We start from the raw sequence: 21,311 nt of genomic DNA, 5'->3' as shown, positions 1-21,311 counted from the left end.
ACCTGTAATTGTGGACTGTTGTGATATCTGTCCAAACCCATCTCCTCCTACAGATGTCTCAGATGAGGCCAGTCTATTAATTATGTGTCTACGCTTACCAAATTTGGTGACATATCCAGATTTTCCTGACAGTTTAAAAGGGATAGTTCACCCCAGATTGAAAATTCTGTCATCAATAACTCACCCTCATGTTATTCCAAACCCATATGACTTTTAAATATATATATATTCATGGAACACAAACAGAGATGTTGGGCAGAATGACAGCCTCAGTCACAATTCACTTTCATTACATTGTTTTTCCATACAGTGAAAGTGAATGGTCACATCTCTGTTTGTGTTCCATGGCAGAAACAATGTCAAGGTTTGGATGAACATGATGGTAAGTAAATGACCAAGTTTTCATTTTCAGGAGAACTACCCCTTTAAGAGAAGAAACTTAATGTGTTTGAACCTTAATAACAGCATCAATCTCGAAAGGTAAACAAATCCTTCAGCTTCAGTGCAGGTATCCGACTGGATGGCTTCCAGCTGTTTAGTCCATTGGCCTGGTTTTGACATCTGGTGCTCTCTTTTTAATTCTAGACATTGATGAGTGTGTGATGCGTACTCATAACTGTGGGATAGACCTCCAGTGCCAGAACACTGATGGCTCGTTCAAGTGCAACCTGAAGCAACGCTGCCTCACAGGCTTCACTCAGGACTTACAGGGCAACTGCATTGGTAAGACAGGGCAGAAAGTCCTAGAGTCACACAGTGCCCCCTAGTGGACAGATGCATGAACTGTACCACAATTGCAATTACAAAAGTGGTATTTACAAAGGACAAACAAATAATGCAAAGCATTGCTAATAATAGAGTTTTACAAGAGCAGAGTTGCCTTAATAATAAAATTAATTGTTTTCTTTGCTTTCGTTTTACTTAAAAACTCTTTCTCACTCTCTTTTTTATAGACATAGATGAATGCAGCAGTGTGAGAGAACCATGTACTGCTGGCTTTAACTGCATAAACACAGTGGGCTCATACACCTGTCAACGCAAAATTATCATATGCAGTCAGGGTTATCATTCCAGCCCTGATGGAGCACGTTGCATTGGTGAGGATATACACCCCTGACCCTTACCCTTACAGAAACAGTTTTGCATTTTTAGATTTTAATTAAAACATTATTTAGTATGTTTATTGAGCTGTTTTTCATTGACTGGTCCCACAATGTCAGTGTTTTCATATTTTACTGTCAATAATGGTAAAACCAGACCGAAACACACACTGCTCGAGACATTTTGTCTCATAACATTTCTTCATTTTGAGTACTTTTGATAGAAAATATGTATTTAAATGTTAACAAAATAATGAACAGCATACTTACTGTACTGTGGCGGCACTATGGAAAAGCAATGGTATCAAATGGTAATAACATTGTACTTTAATTTATGCCATGGTACTGAATGATTGTCATATTCATATACTGTATGCACTATTGTATTTACATGGTACACCAAGGTACTTCACAGAATACCATGATATTACTATGGTACTTTTTGATGCTTTTTTGTTACTCTACCTAGGCTAACCACACCAGTGAAGGTTGCAAGAACTAGTAAAATTGTTGATTGTTTGCTTGCAGATGTGGATGAATGTCAGACCGGCACCCACCGCTGTGGACAGGGCCAGATCTGTCACAACCTGCCTGGCAGCTACCGCTGTGACTGTCAAACTGGATATCAGTACGATGCCATTCGCCAGCTTTGTGTGGGTGCGTATTAACACACACATTAACACACTTTGAATATGTGTGACTGAAAATGGCACTGAAAGTGCCAAAAATGCCCTTTTTTTTTTTTTTTTTTTAAATATAAATAATATTTTTAAACCCAATTCTGTTTTTTTTAAATAACATGCCAAAATTTCTTTTTTCAGGAATTTCAGCTTTTAATGAGACTTTTTTTACTGTCTCTGGACACCACATAAAAAAAAAATTACTTTAGGTCCCAGAAATATATCAGTATGACTTTAAACTCAGAAACTGAAAATATGCTCATCATAGAAGAGGTGTATTCAAGTAAATGGTTTGTGAATTGCATTTTTAATGTATTTTTAATTTATAGATCTGGACAAAAATTAACCATTAATCATTGACATTAACCCTCAGGACACATGGCAATAATATGCACCTGTTACCCTCTGTAATAGTATTTTATGATGAATTTTGTGAAAAGAATCCACGCTATTATCATGAAAAGGTTTTTTTCTAGATCACTCGCCCGCTGTACCAGACATGCATTTTTGCTACTCCAAGAACCGAACTAGTAAAGAATGTTTGGGCTGTTTCTATGATGGATGCTTAAACAGTGGTGTAAAAAATTTGTTCTACACACAAAAGTGTTTTATGGGCAAAACACTGAAAATTGTTTGAATTAAAAACATGTAAATGCTGTAACTGTACACTCGTCATAGTAATATCTTACCTTCTGTTGTCGGCATGAAATGAAAATTCACCCTATCTATTTTCTAAATGCATGTTATTGATTTTACAGTGAACGATTCATCCGTGCTTGTTTTGTTTTTTTATGTTGACCTCATAATCTTTAATCAAAATGTCATTACTCGATCTTCCGGTGAAACGACAAACTTCTCTCTGGTGACATATGTAGGACTTCTCCAATCATTTAGTCTGCTTAAACCCTGCCCCTTTCTTATAAATACCACAACCTTGTGTAGGTTGAATGAAGCATCAATCGCATGTTGGTGAAGATGGCAAGGTGTCTGTTTTCCTTCAAAACTATCATTCCTTAACCCAGACTTACATTTACATTTATGCATTTGGCTGACGCTTTTATCCAAAGCGACTTACAGTGCCCTGATTACAGGGACAATCCCCCTGGAGCAACCTGGAGTTAAGTGCCTTGCTCAAGGACACAATGGTGGTGGCTGTGGGGATCGAACCAATAACCTTCCACTTACCAGTTCAGTGCTTTAGTCCACTACACCACTACCACTCCACTTCTTTGGTTACGGGTCAGCCGGCTTGAATTTACATTTCGAATGAGGAGGAATAACGGCGAATCCACGGTTGTGTTCGAGACATTTCATGCCTGAATTGCTGGGGTGATGACTAATGAATACAATGCTTCGGATGGAGTTTATGTTTATTTTTGAATGCAGTTATATTGGGATGCACAGCATGAGTAAATGTTTTTTTTCCTTTATATTTAGTGTATTGTGATTCAAAACGTTAAAATATGGTTATCTTTTACTCACTTGTTTTTCAACGGCTACAGCCTCTTCGTAAGCAAAGACCGCGATGTACTCATGCATTTATGTTGTCAGTTTGATCATAAATGTGTTGAGATCACTGCTCAATTTCACCGATACCGGCTCTGTATCAAGCAGCACGGTGGTAGGGTTGTGTGTGTCCACTGCGAACTCTCATTCAGATCTGCCTCAGTTCCGCTATGCAACGCCTATATTTTTACAATCCAGTCAACAACCAATGAATAAACTCAAATCCCCTCCCTAAATTTTTTTCTTGTTCGATAAGCTGTTTCACTCGGAAATACATCACAATACGGAAGTCGGTCGCAAGTTCCATTTCGTGCCAACTTTAAAGACAAAATATTGCTGTTCTCTTGTCCAACTGTGAAAGTGCGTGAAACTTTTGAAAACTTGCATTGCCTTCAGAGGCGTACGTTTCATGTGACTACTAGGAAGGACAAGTCAACCCATCGCTAAACTCTAACATACCTGTTTGCCATTGTTTTCTGAAAACTGGCGTCTTTTTAGAGAGAGCTCGCGCGCTCAAGGTTGGCAGATTGCGTGATTAAAACGTCACCCTGGCAGAATATATCCAAACTGTACAAGTGTCAAGATCTGATTGGGGGATTTCATCTATAGAAATCTGGCAACCTCACACGTCGAAATCTAATTCTGACCTGCTAATCGCCCTTATTTAAAGTCTGTTATTTATCAAATTATTTTTAATATTTTGATTGCACGCTTAGTTCTAAGTAATACTGTACATGTACTGTACTGTACAATCTATCTAATGGTAAGGGGGGTGGTGGTTTTACAAGGTGGATGCTTTTTGGTATTTCTTGCAACAAGGAGGGGTGGCATTCCCTCGCATCCCCCCTCAACTCGAGCCCTGTATATAACATCAGATGATATTATGCTGCTAAACAATTAGGGTGACAACATTAAATTGAACATAAATTTATACTAAATATAAACTAATTAAAATAGAAAACATGAAATAGAGTCATTGTATGGTGATAAACAGCAGCAATTAACTAACTTTTTTCACTTAAAAAAAGAAGGCAAAGTCCATTAACACTTGTGTTGTGTTCATATGTACATTTTGTGTTCCTAGTCAAAAATGACCGGCTCACTAAAATTGTTAATAAATCTCTCATATTGCATATATTATCCCAAGATATTGCATTCAATCTTTTTGTCAACTTCTTTTTTGGGGGGGGGGATTTTCTCCCCTTTTCTCCCCAATTTGGAATGCCCAAGTCCTCGTGGTGGCATAGTGACTCGCCTCAATCCGGGTGGCGGAGGACAAATCTCAGTTGCCTCCGCGTCTGAGACCATCAATCCACGCATCTTATCACGTGGCTTGTTGAGTGCGCTACCGTGGAGACCTAGCGCGTGTGGAGGCTCACGCTATTCTCTGTGGCATCCACGCACAACTCACCAAGCGCCCCACCGAGAGCGAGAACCACATGATAGTGACCACGAGGAGGTTAACCCAATGTGACTCTACCACCCTAGCAACCGGGCCAATTGGTTGCTTAGGAAGCCTGACTGGAGTCACTCAGCACGCCCTAGATTTTAACTTGCGACTCCAGGTGTGGTAATCAGCATATTTACTTGCTGAGCTACCCAGGCCCCTGTCAACTTCTTTTTTAGTAATTTTGACAGGTTTTGTACTCCTTTTTTTGAACATGTTTAAAAAAAAATACAGATTTTATATCAGGCTAGTGGGGGGCACTCACTGCAGAAAATTTTTTAAATAATAATAATAATAATAATGTAATAAATGATAACCTCTTGCTTGATCTAAACAAAATAGGTGTAATTTTAAAGCTTAGAATCTGAACTTTACAATGCATATAGCTGATCCTACCAATTCTTTAATAATGCTTTTTAATTTGCTGACAAATTTGAATGGTTTTGTAATCATAATTTGCAAAAAAAAGATGAGTTAGCCATGTGTTATATATTTTTGGAAAGGTCTCAATTAGTAAAATGCAGTGAGCAAATTTGTTTCACTCAGAGGCCAAACTACAGTGAGTATTATTATATGAAATTCCCACTGACACAAATAAATATAATAAATGGTCTTTTTTGTCACGCTTTTCCTTATTACTTCCAGAAACATACATATAACAAAGACAATGACATATTGTAACTTACAGCAGACTTTCCCAATTCAAATGAGCCCAAACACAACATAATATAAGTAGATCTTGAAATATTCCTCAAAGAGTGTACATAGAAAGACGATACTCAAAAGTGCACTCAACACACTTTGTGTGTATGTGTGTGTGTGTGTGTGTGTGTGTGTGTGTGTGTGTGTGTGTGTGTGTGTGTGCGCATGTCCGAGGACATATTTTATTTTTATTTTTTTACTTAATCCAATTATTACTTACTCCCCAACACTGCTTAACATTAGCAAATGTCCAAAACAGGCCTCTCTGTTATATAACGGTATCTATGACACAGGAAAAATTTAAGTGTTACTCATTCTTGGAGTATCCTAACCCCTAGCAACAAAATACACTACATGCAATGCTTAGTTTGGATACTGATGCACGACTGGATTTCCCAAAGGACATCATCTCCTCTGTGGTTAGCCATACTAGCAGCTTGCATATAGATTAAGCTGAAAGCAGCTCATGCTCCAGAGAGTGTGCAGATTATCCTAATCTCTTACTAGTCCTATAGCAAAGAGAGAGAAGGACAGAGTAAAAGAGAGAGAGATGCTCCCCAGACTGCAGTATGTCTGTAGACTAAAACAGTTATTTACACCTCCTCTTCTGGCAGATGTAAATGAGTGTTGGCGGTACCCGGGCCGCCTGTGTGCCCAGACCTGCGAGAACACGGCGGGCTCCTACCAGTGCTCCTGTACAACTGGCTTCTCCCTGGCCTTCGACGGCAAGAACTGTGAAGGTACATCCATTTGCACTGGCACAACTGAATGAATAACTGTCTGCCTGTGAAGAACATGCTGTGCTTCAAAAGTGAAGGATTTTGGATGTACTCTGAGAGCATGAAAGTTCAGTCTTTTAAATGAAAATGAACATGAAAGAGAGAGAATGAAAAACAAAAAATGAGAGCGAGAGAGGGAGCTGTCAGCCAGAGTGACTCTTGAAGATGTTGTTTTTTTAGGGAACTGAAGTGCACTTTCTTGCACTCTCACACTGCAGGCAAATGAATGAATGAACGTTACATTTATATAGTGCTTTTCTGACACTACACTCAAAGCCCTTTACACAGTGAACAGGGGACTCTCCTCAACCACCACCAGTGTGCAGCACCCACCTGGATGATGCGACGGCAGCCATAGTGTGCCAGTACGCTCACCACACACCAGCTATTGGTGGAGAGGATAGAGTAGAGTTATAGAGCCAATTAGTGGATGGGGATTATTAGGAGGCCATGACAGAGCAGGGCCAATGGAGGGAATTTAGCCAAGACACCAGGGTTACACCCCTACTCTTTACGGGAAGTGCTCTAGGATTTTTATTGACCACAGAGAGTCAGGACCTCGGTTTAACGTCTCATCCGAAGGACAGTGCCTTTTTACAGTATAGTGTCCCCATCACTATACAAGGGCATTAGGACCCACATAGACCGCAGGGTGAGCACCCCCTGCTGGCCTCCCTAATACCTCTTCTAGCAGCAACCTTAGTTTTCCCCAGGAGGTCTCCCATCCAGGTACTGACCAGGCTCAAATCTTTTCATTAATTCAGTTAGTCACTTAGTCGGTGAGATCAACAATATAAACAATATAAAAATGAAAAATAAACAACTCAGTGTCTCATATGGCAGATGAAAATAGTTAAAGGAGTAGCTCACCCTAAAATGAAAATTCTGTCATAACTTACCCTCATGTCGTTCCAAACCCATATAATTTACTTTCTTATGTGAACACGAAAGGAAAAAAAGAAAGAAAATGAATTGTGTTTTCAATACAATGGCAACTGTATATTTTATATTTTAGAATGATAAGAGTAGTCCATGCGACTCGTGTGTCATATTCCGAGTCTTCTGAAGGCATTTGTAGTAAAAAAATCTTGATGTCCGTTGCACACAGGGGTGGATTTAGGCATGGACGACATAGCCAGCCACCCGGGGTATACAGTCCGGGATATTCATAAATAAAAATCCTCATGCAGGTTTGGAATGACATGAGGGCAAATTAGGACAGAATTTCAATTTTTGGTTGAACTATTCCTTTAAGGTACCTTGCCATTTGTGCAGTACAAGGATGTGCAGATATAATCAAACTGATATTTGCCTTGGTATGACACACCAAAGCCTGGTAATTAAAGGTGAAGTGTGTAATTTCTAAACCATTAGTGGCACCAAACAGAACTGCAAAATTCCCTCACTCCCTCCATCTGCCATTGATTGGATAAAAATATAGTCCCACCCCAAACTCATTACTCATAGTTGCTGTCTAGGACTAGTCGGGATGCTCAAACAAACAGAGCAATGTTTTGATAGTGCCACAGTGTTACACTCAACCTATGAATGCTTTACTTCTAGCTGTTTCTGCATATTAAGTTGGATAATGAGAAAGTAATTTAATATTTTTTGTCTCCTGTAACAGATCTTAATGAATGTGACAACAATCCCTGCAGTCAGGAGTGTGCAAACATCTATGGCTCTTACCAGTGTTACTGCCGAATGGGCTACTTCCTGAAAGAGGACGGACACACATGTGAAGGTGAAGTGTTTTTAACTTTATCAAACTTGTTTTCATCTTTCCAGTTGTACCAAGTAAGGCTTCAACACAAGGGCACATACTCATTATACATTATGTTAATTAAAATTATGATGTCGCTTTTATCCACTTTGGATAAAAGCGTCTGCCAAATGAATAAATGTGTTTATTTCTGATGGAGAGATCAGACTGACCACATTTAGAATCATGTCAATAAGGATCGATTTTTCTTCTGCATAATCAACAGATGTAGCAGTTAGTTTGTTCTTGGCAAACCCTGCTAAACAAACTGCATAGCTGAACACCAGCATATGTTGTGCTTTGAATGCTGGTCCACAACACGGGATGCTGGTGTGCTGGTGTTCCAATAAGGCTTTTTGACTAGCTTAACCAACAAGATTTCCATTGTTAACCAGCGTAACCAAAAAAAAAAAACATAGACCCCGTTTACACCTGGTATTAAGATGCGTCTCGGGTGATCCAGTCACATGTGGTCAGGTGAGACACATCGCTGTTTACACCTGGTCACTTAAATGTGTCTCCTGTGACCACTTGTGTTCGGATTTGTAGGGGAGGGTCTCTGTTTTATGACGACATGCATCAATCACTATGTTAATGTGTTACTGCATGATAATAAAGCACAACAAACTCAGAAAAGACAAAGAAAGCACGAAAAAAAACGGGGCACTGTTTCTCCAAGATGCGGTTGAAATTTAACCTAAGCACAGATGCAACATGTCAAGCAGAATTATCCATTATTTTAGTGTATTACCTTAATTAAAGGAGCTTCAGGTGTTTGTGCTTGTCATCTGTGTTGATATCAGACACAGTAAAGAAGATTCGTGTAGCTCTCGTGATTGTGTACTAAATGTATCTGCTTTTTTTATTTTCCGATCAGAAGTTATTTCCTTTTAAAGCCGCTCGTAAACGGCAAAGTTTGGCAAAGTTTAAACTCTTGTTTTAGCGCAGCGGTTGATTGACAGGTGAAGGGTGGCACTTCACTGCTGTCGGGACGCATACAGGACGGACTAGCGTTTACACCTCAAATGCGATGTGGTCACATGCGTTTTTGACCACATTCGTATGTGGTTTTTGTTATCCAATCACAAAACGTTTTAGATCCCATTTAGACCTGTATGTAGGGCTGACCACATGTGATCACCCGAAACACATCTTAATACAAGATGGAAACGGGGTCATACTTGTCGACCAGCTTAACCAGTTTAAATTTCTGGTGAACAATATGGCTATGATAGTCCACCAACACTAACCACCATAAACTAGCCTAGATCAGCATAGGAATTAAAAGCTGGTCTTTTCAGTAGGGCATGTGCCTGGTTAGTGTAAAGAGCCATCTAACAGTGTGATGTTCTATATAAATGGCTAGTTTTCACTGTGATAAAGACGAAATGCTCTTATTTGGTTTCTAGATATTGACGAATGTTCACAGAGCATCGGAAACCTCTGTGCGTTCCAGTGTGTGAATGTCCCAGGTAGCTACAAATGTGCCTGCCCTGCCCATGGTTACTCAATTTCAACGAATGGACGTACCTGTCAAGGTAACACTGATGTTACTGTATCATATTACAGAGAACTGTTTGCTAACATCCCCTACATCAGGGGTTTTCAAAGTCTTAGACAGTAATATATATATATATATATATATATACATACACACACACACACACACATGTATGTATACTGTATATACATACAATAAAGTTGTATATAGGCCTATACAATAGTCAAGTAAATCTAAATAATAACCTATGCTAAATGTCAAATAATATCTTTCTTCCACTGAAAAATTCTGGAGACTTAGTTTTATCATTGTCCTCTAGTGTTATATTATCAGAATTCATCATATTTCATTGGAGCAGTTTTGCTTGATTAATGGCTATAAATATTTCTATTAATAAAATGAAACTGCATTTTGAATTGTTTTTATTAAAAATACATGTTTGTCCTAATGACAGTGGGATTAATAAATTTTTTGCCTATATGTGTGATAAACTCACATCACATGAGCCAGTCTCCATCTCTTTGTGAAACTGCACTTGTCACTAACACATGAAGACACACTGACCCAGTATCATGTTGAACTCATTATAATAGACACGTTGTGATTTTGTTCCACATATTTTTGACATTTTCTACAGTATGTATGTGCTGCCACATGAGTTCTGAGAAACTCCTTTATGCATCCTAGATAAACTTGTGCAGGTAAGTTTTTTACTTAGGTGACAGTTGAAAGAAGATGCAACAGATGCTGGTTACATGTCATTTGATTTGCTCACATCTCTTACATCGTCAGCAAGCATCAGAATATAATTCTTACAATATGAGTTTAGCTTTGTATTATATTGCAGTTCCTAAAAAAGTTAACGGTCAAATGGCAAGTTAATTCTTCAAACTCCGGTGTTGTTTCTCCCTCTATATACCATGTCTACAGAGGCAGAATATTTGTACGAATGAACAGAGGCAGAGCTATATAGCGTTATAATATATTTGCGAGTACACAGTACCCATTTTTAGCATGCATATGCACTCTGCAAAAGCAGGGAGATTCCATATATATATATATGGAATAATATGGAATAATTATAAATAGTTATACTTAAATTATTACTATATATATATTAAAAATATATATATTTATTTAATTAAAATGCATTACATTGTTGTGACAGTCGAGTAAAGCATTTATAAGGCTGTACAAAATGTGGCTTAAGAATCCAATTTATTGTTTATTTCCATATTATTGAACATAAGCCAATCATTGGCCTACAGTCCATAGCAATCCATTTTGCAATTAAATTTGCCAATCAGTCCGAGTCTTATTATAAGGGCTTGTCTATGGATGCGTCAGTGTACACATGCGTCAGACAAACAATTTTGGAGCATCTCACTCTGGCTGTGTCGCATCATTAACATACTGTTTTTAGGTCACTGTGTGAAGTTAAACGTTGATTCAAAACTTAGAAAAACACACCTTGAGATCCCTAAGTTCGGATTTACACTCCATCAAGCTGTGTTTTGAATGCAAGAACACATCCTGGTGTTGTGCTGCCTGCTGAAGGGTTGGTTTGTTCTCTACATAAGCTGCGTGTTGGCTATACAGCTGAAGTTTCGCTTACTGCCCCCTGAAGATAACAGCTGGTACTTTAAGCTTGAATTGCTCCAATGGTAGGAATATTATTATTAATATTATTAATAATATTATTACGGACCGGGGACATGATTAATTGCATACATTATTTAACATGTTATTTTCTATATAATTAATTACACAGAATTAATGTGTTAAATCAACAGCCTTAATTATAAAATAATAGAGCTACGGTTTATTAAGATGGACTATGGTCTGTTAAGCTATTCATTTTCATTTATCTTCACAATGCATTTTTATTGTAGTTATTAAACTTTCGATTTTACTTGGTGAAATTATCATCATTCATCACACCTGTTGTTTCTCCAAAATGTTTATCCAGAAGTATTAAAGATATCTTAATATCTGTTTAGATTCTGGTTCAGAGATATTTAAGACCCTATGTTGTAAAATTCCAGAGATATGTGGGATTTGACAAAATAATGTATTGCATAGTAAAGATTGATCCTGGTATGCTGTTATGGGGTCTGTTCCAAAGCCTACATAGGCAGATTCTTTCCAAGGTAGTATCCTAACTGAAATGGAAACGAATAAGTGACCAATTTGGAATGCTCCACATAAATGTACTGTAGCACTACTCACACGAAGCACATGGGAGACTTGAGTTCCAATTCATTTCAACAGTTTGTTGTTAGCATGTTGCTAAGCTAAGTATATTTTTAAAAAGCATAAAAATAAACAGAATTACACAACAAATATTGGGTGCCTTTGTAGGCAGCTCTAGGATTAAGAACAGTCATCTTCGAAAGAGTAGAATGTCACTAGGTGAAAATGCATATGATCTTAGATGTTATTTTAGCTAAACATGTTTAAACTTTCAGACTGTCAGGTGCATACTCTAAGGAACACATTTCTAAAGGCCAAATGCTACAAACTCTTCATTCTCAGCCTTAATTTGTCTAATTGGCACATTGAGTTGCAAAAGGCTAACCTCAGGTTCAACACGGCACATCTCTGTGTCTTCCATCTCTCTCCAAAAGATCACAAAATTGACGAAACTCCCTCAGGCTATCAAGATAGGAAAGTCAATGAGAAGTGAAGAAGAGGCTCTGCATGCTCCCAGAGGTTAGCGCTAGCCTGCGCCAAATGAATTAGTCTGCGGATTGGAGCCAGCGAGCTGTAACGAGGACTTTGCTTCTGTAAAATGAGATGCATAATTAATTACTTTTGGAAGGGCCAAAATTGACTCCAAGCAGAATGAAGCCTGGCGGTTAGTCACCACAGACATCAACTGCCCCTGACAACACCATCTTGCTAGCATTGAGTAGGACTGGTGCAATTTAACGTGCATGCAATTTTTGCCTTAGAAAAGCCCAGTAGTGTATATCAGCCTCACTACTGAGTTTATATTTACTCCTGGATATGCATAAAGATAAAAATAAATTGAATATGTAGGATCAGAACAATGGATTGAAAGCTTTAAACCTGTTGTTTTCATGTTGCTTTTGTACTTACAGTGCATCTGGAAAGTATTCACAGCACTTCACTTTTTCCACATTTTGTTATGTTACAGCCTTATTCCAAAATTGATTAAATTCATTATTTTCCTCAAAATTCTACAAACAATACCCCATAATGACAATGTGAAAGAAGTTTTTTTGAGATCTTTGCAAATGTATTAAAAATTAAAAACTAAAAAAAAAAAAAAACACATATACATAAGTATTCACAGCCTTTGCTTAATACTTTGTTGAAGCACCTTTGGCACCAATTACAGCCTCAAGTCTTTTTGAGTATGATGCTACAAGCTTGGCACACCTATTTTTGGGCAGTTTCTCCCATTCGTCTTTGCAGGACCTCTCAAGCTCCATCAGGTTGGATGGGGAGCGTCAGTGCACAGCCATTTTCGGATCTCTCCAGAGATGTTCAATCGGGTTCAAGCCTGGGCTCTGGCTGGGCCACTCCAGGACATTCACAGAGTTGAGCGGTGCCTGGTTTCCTCCAGACATGATGCTTGCCATTCAGGCCAAAGAGTTCAATTTTTGTTTCATCAGACCAGAGAATTTTGTTTCTCATGGCGTCATGTCTGGAGGAAACCAGGCACCGCTCATCACCTGGCCAATACCATCCCTACAGTGAAGCATGGGGGTGGCAGCATCATGCTGTGGGGATGTTTTTCAGCGGCAGGAACTGGGAGACTAGCCAGGGTCGAGGGAAAAATGAATGCAGCAATGTACAGAGACATCCTTGATGAAAAAATGCTCCAGAGCACTCTGGACCTCAGACTGGGGTGAAGGTTCATCTTCCAACAGGACAACGACCCTAAGCACACAGCCAAGATAACAAAGGAGTGGCTATGGGACAACTCTGTGAATAACCAGGCATCGCTCATCACCTGGCCAATACCATCCCTACAGTGAAGCAAGGTGGTGGCAGCATCATGCTGTGGGGATGTTTTTCAGCGGCAGGAACTGGGAGACTAGTCAGCGTCGAGGGAAAGATGAATGCAGCAATGTACAGAGACATCCTTGATGAAAACCTGCTCCAGAGCACTCTGGACCTCAGACTGGGGTGAAGGTTTATCTTCCAACAGGACAACGACCCTAAGCACACAGCCAAGATAACAAAGGAGTGGCTATGGGACAACTCTGTGAATGTCCTTGAGTGGCCCAGCCAGAGCCCAGACTTGAACCCGATTGAACATCTCTGGAGAGATCTGAAAATGGCTGTGCACCGACACACCCCATCCAACCTGATGGAGCTTGAGAGGTCCTGCGAAGAAGAATGGGAGAAACTGCCCAAAAATAGGTGTGCCAAGCTTGTAGCATCATACTCAAAAAGACTTGAGGCTGTAATTGGTGCCAAAGGTGCTTCAACAAAGTACTGAGCAAAGGCTGTGAATACTTATGTACATGTGATTTTTTTTTTCGTTTTTTATTTGTAGTAAATTTGCAAAGATTTCAAACAAACTTCTTTCACATTGTCATTATGGGGTATTGTTTGTAGAATTTTGAGGAAAATATTGAATTTAATCCATTTTGGAATAAGGCTGTAACATAACAAAATGTGGAAAAAGTGAAGCGCTGTGAATACTTTCCGGATGCACTGTATGAGCTGTGATGTCTCCTCTCCATTTAAGTTAACAAGCCTATTTATTTTGCTCTCCTAAATATGCATGATTATATCGTTAGTTAAATTTATTATTTGCATTTAGCATTGTTTTTCCCTGCTGTCTGCGATCCTTTAATAACAGAACTGCTTATATAACATCTTTTTAAGTCTTGTTTTCCCTTTTTTTCAGATATTGATGAATGTGCCATTGGAACACACAACTGCTCTGCTTCCCAGACCTGTTTCAACATTCAGGGAGGTTTCCGTTGCTTGTCCTTTACATGTCCAGAGAACTACAGGAGAGTGTCGGACATGTAAGTAGGGCCCTCTGATTTTGTGTCTTCCCAGCCTTGTGCCGTGTTTATTGAGGCCGACTCCTAACAGAGCACGATTTCTGCTAAGCAGGAGAATGGAGCCAGATTGCTTTGATCAGGCAGTGGTTCAAACACACACATCTGCGCAGTGTCAGAGAGGACTGTAATTGGTGGGAACTCCCACTGCTCACCATCAGCCCTCCAGAGATTCACAGCTTTATCAGAGATTTAACAACACAGACAAGTCAGCAGGGGCAAAACACCTACAATGACTGTGGTCATTTTAGCAGACAGTATCGCTCTAATGTCTCTTTAAGAGTGTTGTGCTGTACAACATGTTTTGTTAATCTGTAGAACAACTCAATCAAGACCCTGTTTAGGGACCTCTATTTATTTACAGTACATGACAGATTTTTATTAATAATCAAGATGGCAGATACGTTTATGTATACTGTAATTAATAACAAGATTTAAAAAATTTAGGGGGAAAAGTGAGTAGTGCTTGCCCATGTAAATCTCACAGCCATGATGCCAGGGCATTGCTATATAGTTGCTGAAGTGTTCTTAGTGTTTTTAGCTTGTTGCTATGAAGATGCTAGGTGGGCTATTTGGGTGGATGCCAGGTGGTTGCTCAGTGACCTCAGGTTAAAGAGGCCATTCCAACATCTAATATTCTGGTCCCTAGATATGGTTTGTCCCAGGTCAATCCTTCAATGTAAGTCTGAAATACAATACAATTTGAGCATTGCATTACTTGTCAGGAGCCGCTGCAGTTACCAGAACCAGCGCAATTGGTGGGACTTAAGCACAGGAAGCAAATTTGTCCGCCAACATTACACTCTAAAGTAACTCTAAAAAAAATAATTCTTACTGTGGTGTACATGTTCATGTACTGTTCATGTGAATTGAAATAGTTTGGAATGTTTTCTTTATTGTTGAGCAAATCAACCACAAACTTGTCATCGCTGCTGCAGCTTATAGAGAAATACGTTTTCTTTGATTTCTGGACTACCTTGCTTGTCTTTCGTACTGTGATTCCATGGTTGTTTTGCAAACTTCTTAAAGGAATATTCAGAGTTCAAAAAAAGTTAAGCTCAATGGACAGCATTTGTGGCATATTGATTACCACAAAAATGTATTTCGGCTTGACCCTCCTTTTCTTTAAAAAAAAGCTAAACACTGTGTTGCAGTGAGGCACTTACTATGGAAGTGAATTATGGAAGTGAATGGGGCCAATCTGTAAACATTAAAATACTCACTGTTTTAAAAGTATAGCCACAAGACATAAACAATATGTGTGTCAACTTGATTTTAGCATGATAAAATTGCTTACTAACATTTTCTGTGTAAAGTAAGTTATATCCAGTTTTACAACTTCGTTGCCATGACGACATAATGCCGAAAACCCCAAAACGATCTTAAAAATGGCGATTTAAACAGCTTAACAGCTCAAATAATACAGGAGTTTAACAAAATAATTAATGTGAGTGCTTAAATTTTTTTTCATGTATTTAAAATGTAATACAATTTCAAGTTTCACATTTCTGCCTTTAAACCCTCCAAAAATTGGCCCCATTCACTTCAATTGTAAGTGCCTCACTGTGTCCTCAATTGTTTTGGGACAAGCTTAAATTTTTGTTGTGGTAGTCAACATTATGCTGTCATTTGAGCTTAACTTGTAATGAACCTGGAATTTTCCTTTAAGTAGTTCTTCTCTGCCGGCAGATCAGCTGAAAGGTGCATTGCACCAACTTATCGTACTGAAGTACAACTGATTGCCAATTAGCGCCACCTGTTATAAAGGCGTGAATGTGATAATGGCTGCTTTTGGTGTGATGGGACCATTTGTTGGCAATTGGGCTCACTTTTTCACGTTGCGTTTGGTGTGAAAGGTCCTACTAATCGAAGCACTACTAATAATTTTGGGCATTTTGTAGATCCATTTGTGATAGATATACGTGCCGGGTCTCTAAAGACCCGATTATGTAATAATGTGAAATCCCTATGCATTTAAGAGTTAAATAAATTTGTTCTTTGTTTTCAATATCGATATTTCGCAATACTTTCTTCTCACTATATTGTATCGATGCTTTAGATCCCTGTATCCATATTTTTATTGATTTATTTGTGTATTCATATTATGTGCAAGTGCAACATTTCAATAATGAAGAAGCAGGTCATTTAAATAAGCACAAACTCTGAGATCGGCGTTTCTCAGAGCGGTCAGAGCGACTTCTATGAGGCGTGTGAGAGACTGAAGCCGAACCCGCATGAATGTGCTAACTGCTGCTTCTGGTGTGATGGGGCCATTTGTTTGCAACTGGTCTCGCTTTTTCGCATTGCGTTTGGTGTGAAAGTGTCTTAAGCATGAGTAGTAGTGCCTTTGCAAGCACCACTAATAATTTTGCACTGATGTTTTAAAGAAGAAACAGTTTTAGAGGATCTCTAATGTAATAAGTGCGATTTTAGATGTTTAACTGTTAAAAAATGTAACTTCTCTGACTTCTCTCAAATCTGTTTAGACGCTGTGAGCGAATACGTTGCCCCAACTTCCAGCAATGCCAGACCATGCCATTGCGCATCACATACTACCAACTGAGCTTCCAAACCAACATCGTAATCCCCGCTCAGATCTTCCGTATCGGACCCTCGCCCGCCTACTCGGGCGACAACATCATCATTAGCATCCCACACGGCAACGAAGAAGGCTACTTCAGCACACGGAAACTTAACAGCTTCACGGGCGCCGTGTACCTGCACCGCCAGGTGCGTGAGCCGCGGGACTTCCTCATCGATGTGGAGATGAAGCTGCTGCGTCAAGGAACTTTTACAACTTTCCTGGCCCGAATCTACGTGTTCATCACAGCAAACTCCATGTGATATTCTTCTGCTCTTCTGTGACGCCTTTGATTTCATGTGGTGCTCAACTCTTCAAGCTTCTGCCTTGAAGTTGTTTGTCATCTGGCAGTTCTGTAGACTTCTGTTTGGCTAATGGATTTTGCACGCAGATACTTTGATGGGACTCTCCCACTGGGATCCAACCGCTTGTTTTGAGTAGAGTGGGAACAAACAGGATGGAGTGCAGAGACTGACAGAAACACTCGGCTTTTAAAAGTCCTAGTTTTTCCTCTTCAGATGTATTGAAAGTATTCTACACCAGATGCTATTTATACTGTACCAATTTATCTTGATTGCCTGAAATAGCTTTTTATAGCACTTCCTTACTTTTCTAACAACAAACTTTTTCTCCTCTGGGGTTGGCAGAATACAGTTGAAGCAGAGTTAGACATTTCACAAAATTGTAATGCTGTCACAGTTCCTCTGTTGGCCCTTAAAGCACTGTGTCACCTCATTTGAACGTCTCGAAATTTCACAGCTCATTTAAAACAACTAATAAAGTGTATTTGAAAACGTATGCATCAAAACTCAAGATCAAACCCAGACTACAAAAAAAAAAAAAAAACATTGTGTGATTATATCTGTAATCATTGTGTTAAACACTTGCAATTAAAAGGATGTATGTTTTTTTTATTTCTAATATTTGTTTTTCGAAAAACGTGCTCTCTTGCTAGCTCTAAATATCTCGGAAACATTCGACACACACACCTGAAGAGTGTATGAGCTCCAAAGAAGCACTAAAAATGTTTCATTGTTATACTTATTTTTGTATGTCTACTTTGTAGTACTGGGCCCATTTTTATGTATTACTGTCTTGTAAATTCATCTCAGGGTAAAAGCGTACAATCATCTCACCATACTCTCATGCACAGCATATATGAAATCATAACACATATTAGGTATGATTCTGACATAGTGCAGGCTATTGTACAATAAGAGTGTTTCATACTCATTTCATCAATTGAACAACCGAATGCTTTAGTAACTATTACCTGCCCAAGTGGAGTCACTTCCATTGTAGTCTAATACTGACTTTTATTGCTCTGGCTCAATAAAGCAACACCAACCCTTTTCTTAAAAAGTTTGTGATTTTTTTTTAAGGTGTATTTTGCTTGTTTGCTCAGTGGTTTATTTATGAAAAGTGAAAGATTGCCTTCTAGTGGTGAAAGTAAGAACAGCAGATTGTAGCCTTGGGCTACCTTTGCTCTATGCAACTGCTAGTTCATTATGCATCATCAAATTTTATGCTGATATGATTTCACTAGTAATGGAGCATTTTTGTAGTGTCAGCTGAGTTTTAAATCTTCCAGGAAATGGATAGATTTTTCTGGATTGCCTTAAAAGCAAAAATAACTCTGTATTGTGTGTTGGCATTTACTGTATATTGGAAAGTTGGACAGTTTGGAGCAGCCTGGAGAATTGAGGTGCTTTGCTCTTTACTCTCATTGTGCTTTCCATAATTCTCATCAGACCTCTGTGCTATCATTTTGTGTCGCACCCCGGAGGCCGCTCAACCCTGCCTCTCATTGTGTAGGTATCAGAAAAGGGCGTTCATTGTTCAAAGCTGGCAGCACGGTCGTGTATGTAGTACATCCCTGCTGATAACCTCTGGCTGCTATCAGCTAAGTGGGATGAATGATACGATTTGTCAGCTCAGCAGCACACCATAAATCACACTTACAAAACCAGTTTGAAAACACACTATGACTGTAGAAGTTGGTCAGGAAGTAAGCGTAGTAACTGCTATTGACTCAGGGAGAACATACAGTTTAAACTGCAGGTTAATTAAAAAATTCCAAAGGGAAAACATCTGAGATCTCTTAAAAGGGATAGTTCACCCAAAAATTGAAACCATGCTATCATTTTATAATTTAAAAACCCTTGTGTTGTTCCAAATCCGAGTGTCTTTCTTTCTTCTGTTACACGCATTTTGTTTACGTCTTGTGGCTATACTTTTGAAGTAGTGAGTATTTTAACATTTAAGGATTGGCAGGCCATTATCTTACTGACCCTCATGCCATCCCAGATGTGTATGGCTTTCTTTCTTCTGCTGAACACAAATAAAGATTTTTAGAAGAATATTTTCCGCTCTGTAGGTCCTTACAATTCAAGTCAACAGGGTCCAGAACTTTGAAGCTCAAAAAATCACATAAAGGCAGTATAAAAGTAATTCATACGACTTTAGTGGTTAAATCCATGTCTTCAGAAGAGATATGATAAGTGTGGGTGAGAAACAAGTCTTTTTTACTATAAATCTTCCTCCCTGCCCAGTAGGTTGCGATATGCATGAAGAATGCAAATCGACAAAAACAAAAGAAGAACTCTTATGATAGAAGAGCACTTAAGAGGGCTGTTTGAAAGTGGAGATTTAAAGTAAAAAAAATAAAAGCACTAAAAATGTATCTGTTTCTCACCAACACCTATCACATCACTTCTCAAGACATAGATTTAACCACTGGAGTAGTATGGATTACATTTATGCTGATTTTATGTTCTTTTTTAGCTTAAAAGTTTTGGACTCTGTTGACTTGTTTGTATGGACCACCAGAGCGGATATATTATTCTTAAAGCTACACTATGTAACTTTTTTTTTTGTTAAAAAAACAACAAAATGTTATTAATGAGACAGTGCAACAAAAATCCATCTTCCAAACCATGTCTTTACCCAAATACACTTTTATAAACCTATAATAATGACTTATATTTTAGAGCCGTAGGGACAGATTTCGTGGGAAATTGCATACATATGTCATTCTCCCGTGCATGTCACGTCATATCCGTACACAGAGAAAATAAGCTCCGGCTACTGAAGCGCGTGTATGGGGTGGGAGTAGCTGAAGCTGAAAGTTTGTTGTCACAGCAAACGATAAAAACTGACCATGGATCATTCAAAATGGCAAACCTCCGGGGAATCACCGGTTGTAAAAACAAAGAAACCACGAACAGAGCAGAGTCTACAAGCAAAAAGAGAAAGTGACAGAGTCCGTAATAAAACTCGAATCAGCATCGGCTTGGCTTTTCAGAGGTGGCGACAACTCCGAGATCTGAAAGGATTTAAAAGTGACCCAGAGATGGCTTTTTTCTTACTCAACAGGTAAGATATTTTATTGATATGGTTTATGTATAGTTGTGTATAGTGTGAGATGATTAAATACGGCTACAGTCCAGACTTGGGACCTAACTTTTGTCCTAAAAGTGCTTGCAGGGCCCCCCTTTGAGCCTTTGGACTGGTTGATTTGTGCATGCTCTCCATTAAGACCGCATTACTGCTGGCTCTGGCCTCAGTAAAACGGGTCAGTGATTCACATGCACTATCAATTGACAATTCATGTCTGGAATTTGGCCCCGGACATTCAAAAGCCACTGTCAAACCCAGAAAAGGCTATGTGCCTAAGGTTCTAACCACGCCCTTCAGAGCGCATGTGGTTCACCTTCAAGCTTTCTTCCCTCCTCCATTTAATTCAGATGAAGATCAATCCTTGCATTTGTTATGCCCTGTGCAGGCACTACACGCATACGTTGAGTGCACCCGCCAGTTCAGACTGTCTGATCAGCTCTTTGTGTGCTATGGAGGACGCACGAAAGGAATGTCCATCTCCAAGAAAAGACTTTCTCACTGCGATTTCCCTGGCTTACGAGTCACAGTGTAAGATTTGCCCAATTGGTGTTAAAGCACACTCAACTAAAGGCATGGCCTCCTCATGGGCAAGGACGAACGGTGTGTCTTTACAAGACATATTATGTTTGCAGCAGGATAGACTTCTCAAAACACATTCGCAAGGTTTTAAAACCTAGACGTAGCATCACTCTCAAAACAAGTCCTCTCTCTCTAGAGCGCTTGCTATTTTGTTTGCCAAACGTATACTTATGCCCCTCCCCTTAAGTACAGGCTCTCCGTCATTTTACACAACCACCTGCATTTAG

The 21,311-nt window shown here is 39.1% G+C and overlaps 1 protein-coding gene across 3 annotated transcripts in view; it reads left to right on the top strand.

The window, feature by feature from the left end:
• The window catches only part of LOC127426167 (fibulin-2-like), an 88,541-nt gene extending 70,521 nt beyond the window's left edge, over positions 1-18,020 (top strand). For all 3 annotated transcript variants that reach the window (XM_051672769.1, XM_051672770.1, XM_051672768.1), the window contains 8 exons: positions 586-723; positions 954-1,097; positions 1,629-1,757; positions 6,050-6,175; positions 7,842-7,958; positions 9,386-9,514; positions 14,366-14,489; positions 17,012-18,020. In XM_051672769.1, coding sequence (XP_051528729.1) covers positions 586-723; positions 954-1,097; positions 1,629-1,757; positions 6,050-6,175; positions 7,842-7,958; positions 9,386-9,514; positions 14,366-14,489; positions 17,012-17,369 — 1,265 coding nt within the window. In that variant the 3' untranslated portion in view covers positions 17,370-18,020. The remainder of the gene's footprint in view (positions 1-585; positions 724-953; positions 1,098-1,628; positions 1,758-6,049; positions 6,176-7,841; positions 7,959-9,385; positions 9,515-14,365; positions 14,490-17,011) is intronic.
• The last annotated feature ends 3,291 nt before the right edge of the window (positions 18,021-21,311 follow it).

This window comes from Myxocyprinus asiaticus, chromosome 35 (assembly GCF_019703515.2).
Source record: "Myxocyprinus asiaticus isolate MX2 ecotype Aquarium Trade chromosome 35, UBuf_Myxa_2, whole genome shotgun sequence".
Lineage (NCBI taxonomy): Eukaryota > Metazoa > Chordata > Actinopteri > Cypriniformes > Catostomidae > Myxocyprinus > Myxocyprinus asiaticus.
This window is presented reverse-complemented; position numbering and strand designations above follow the sequence as displayed.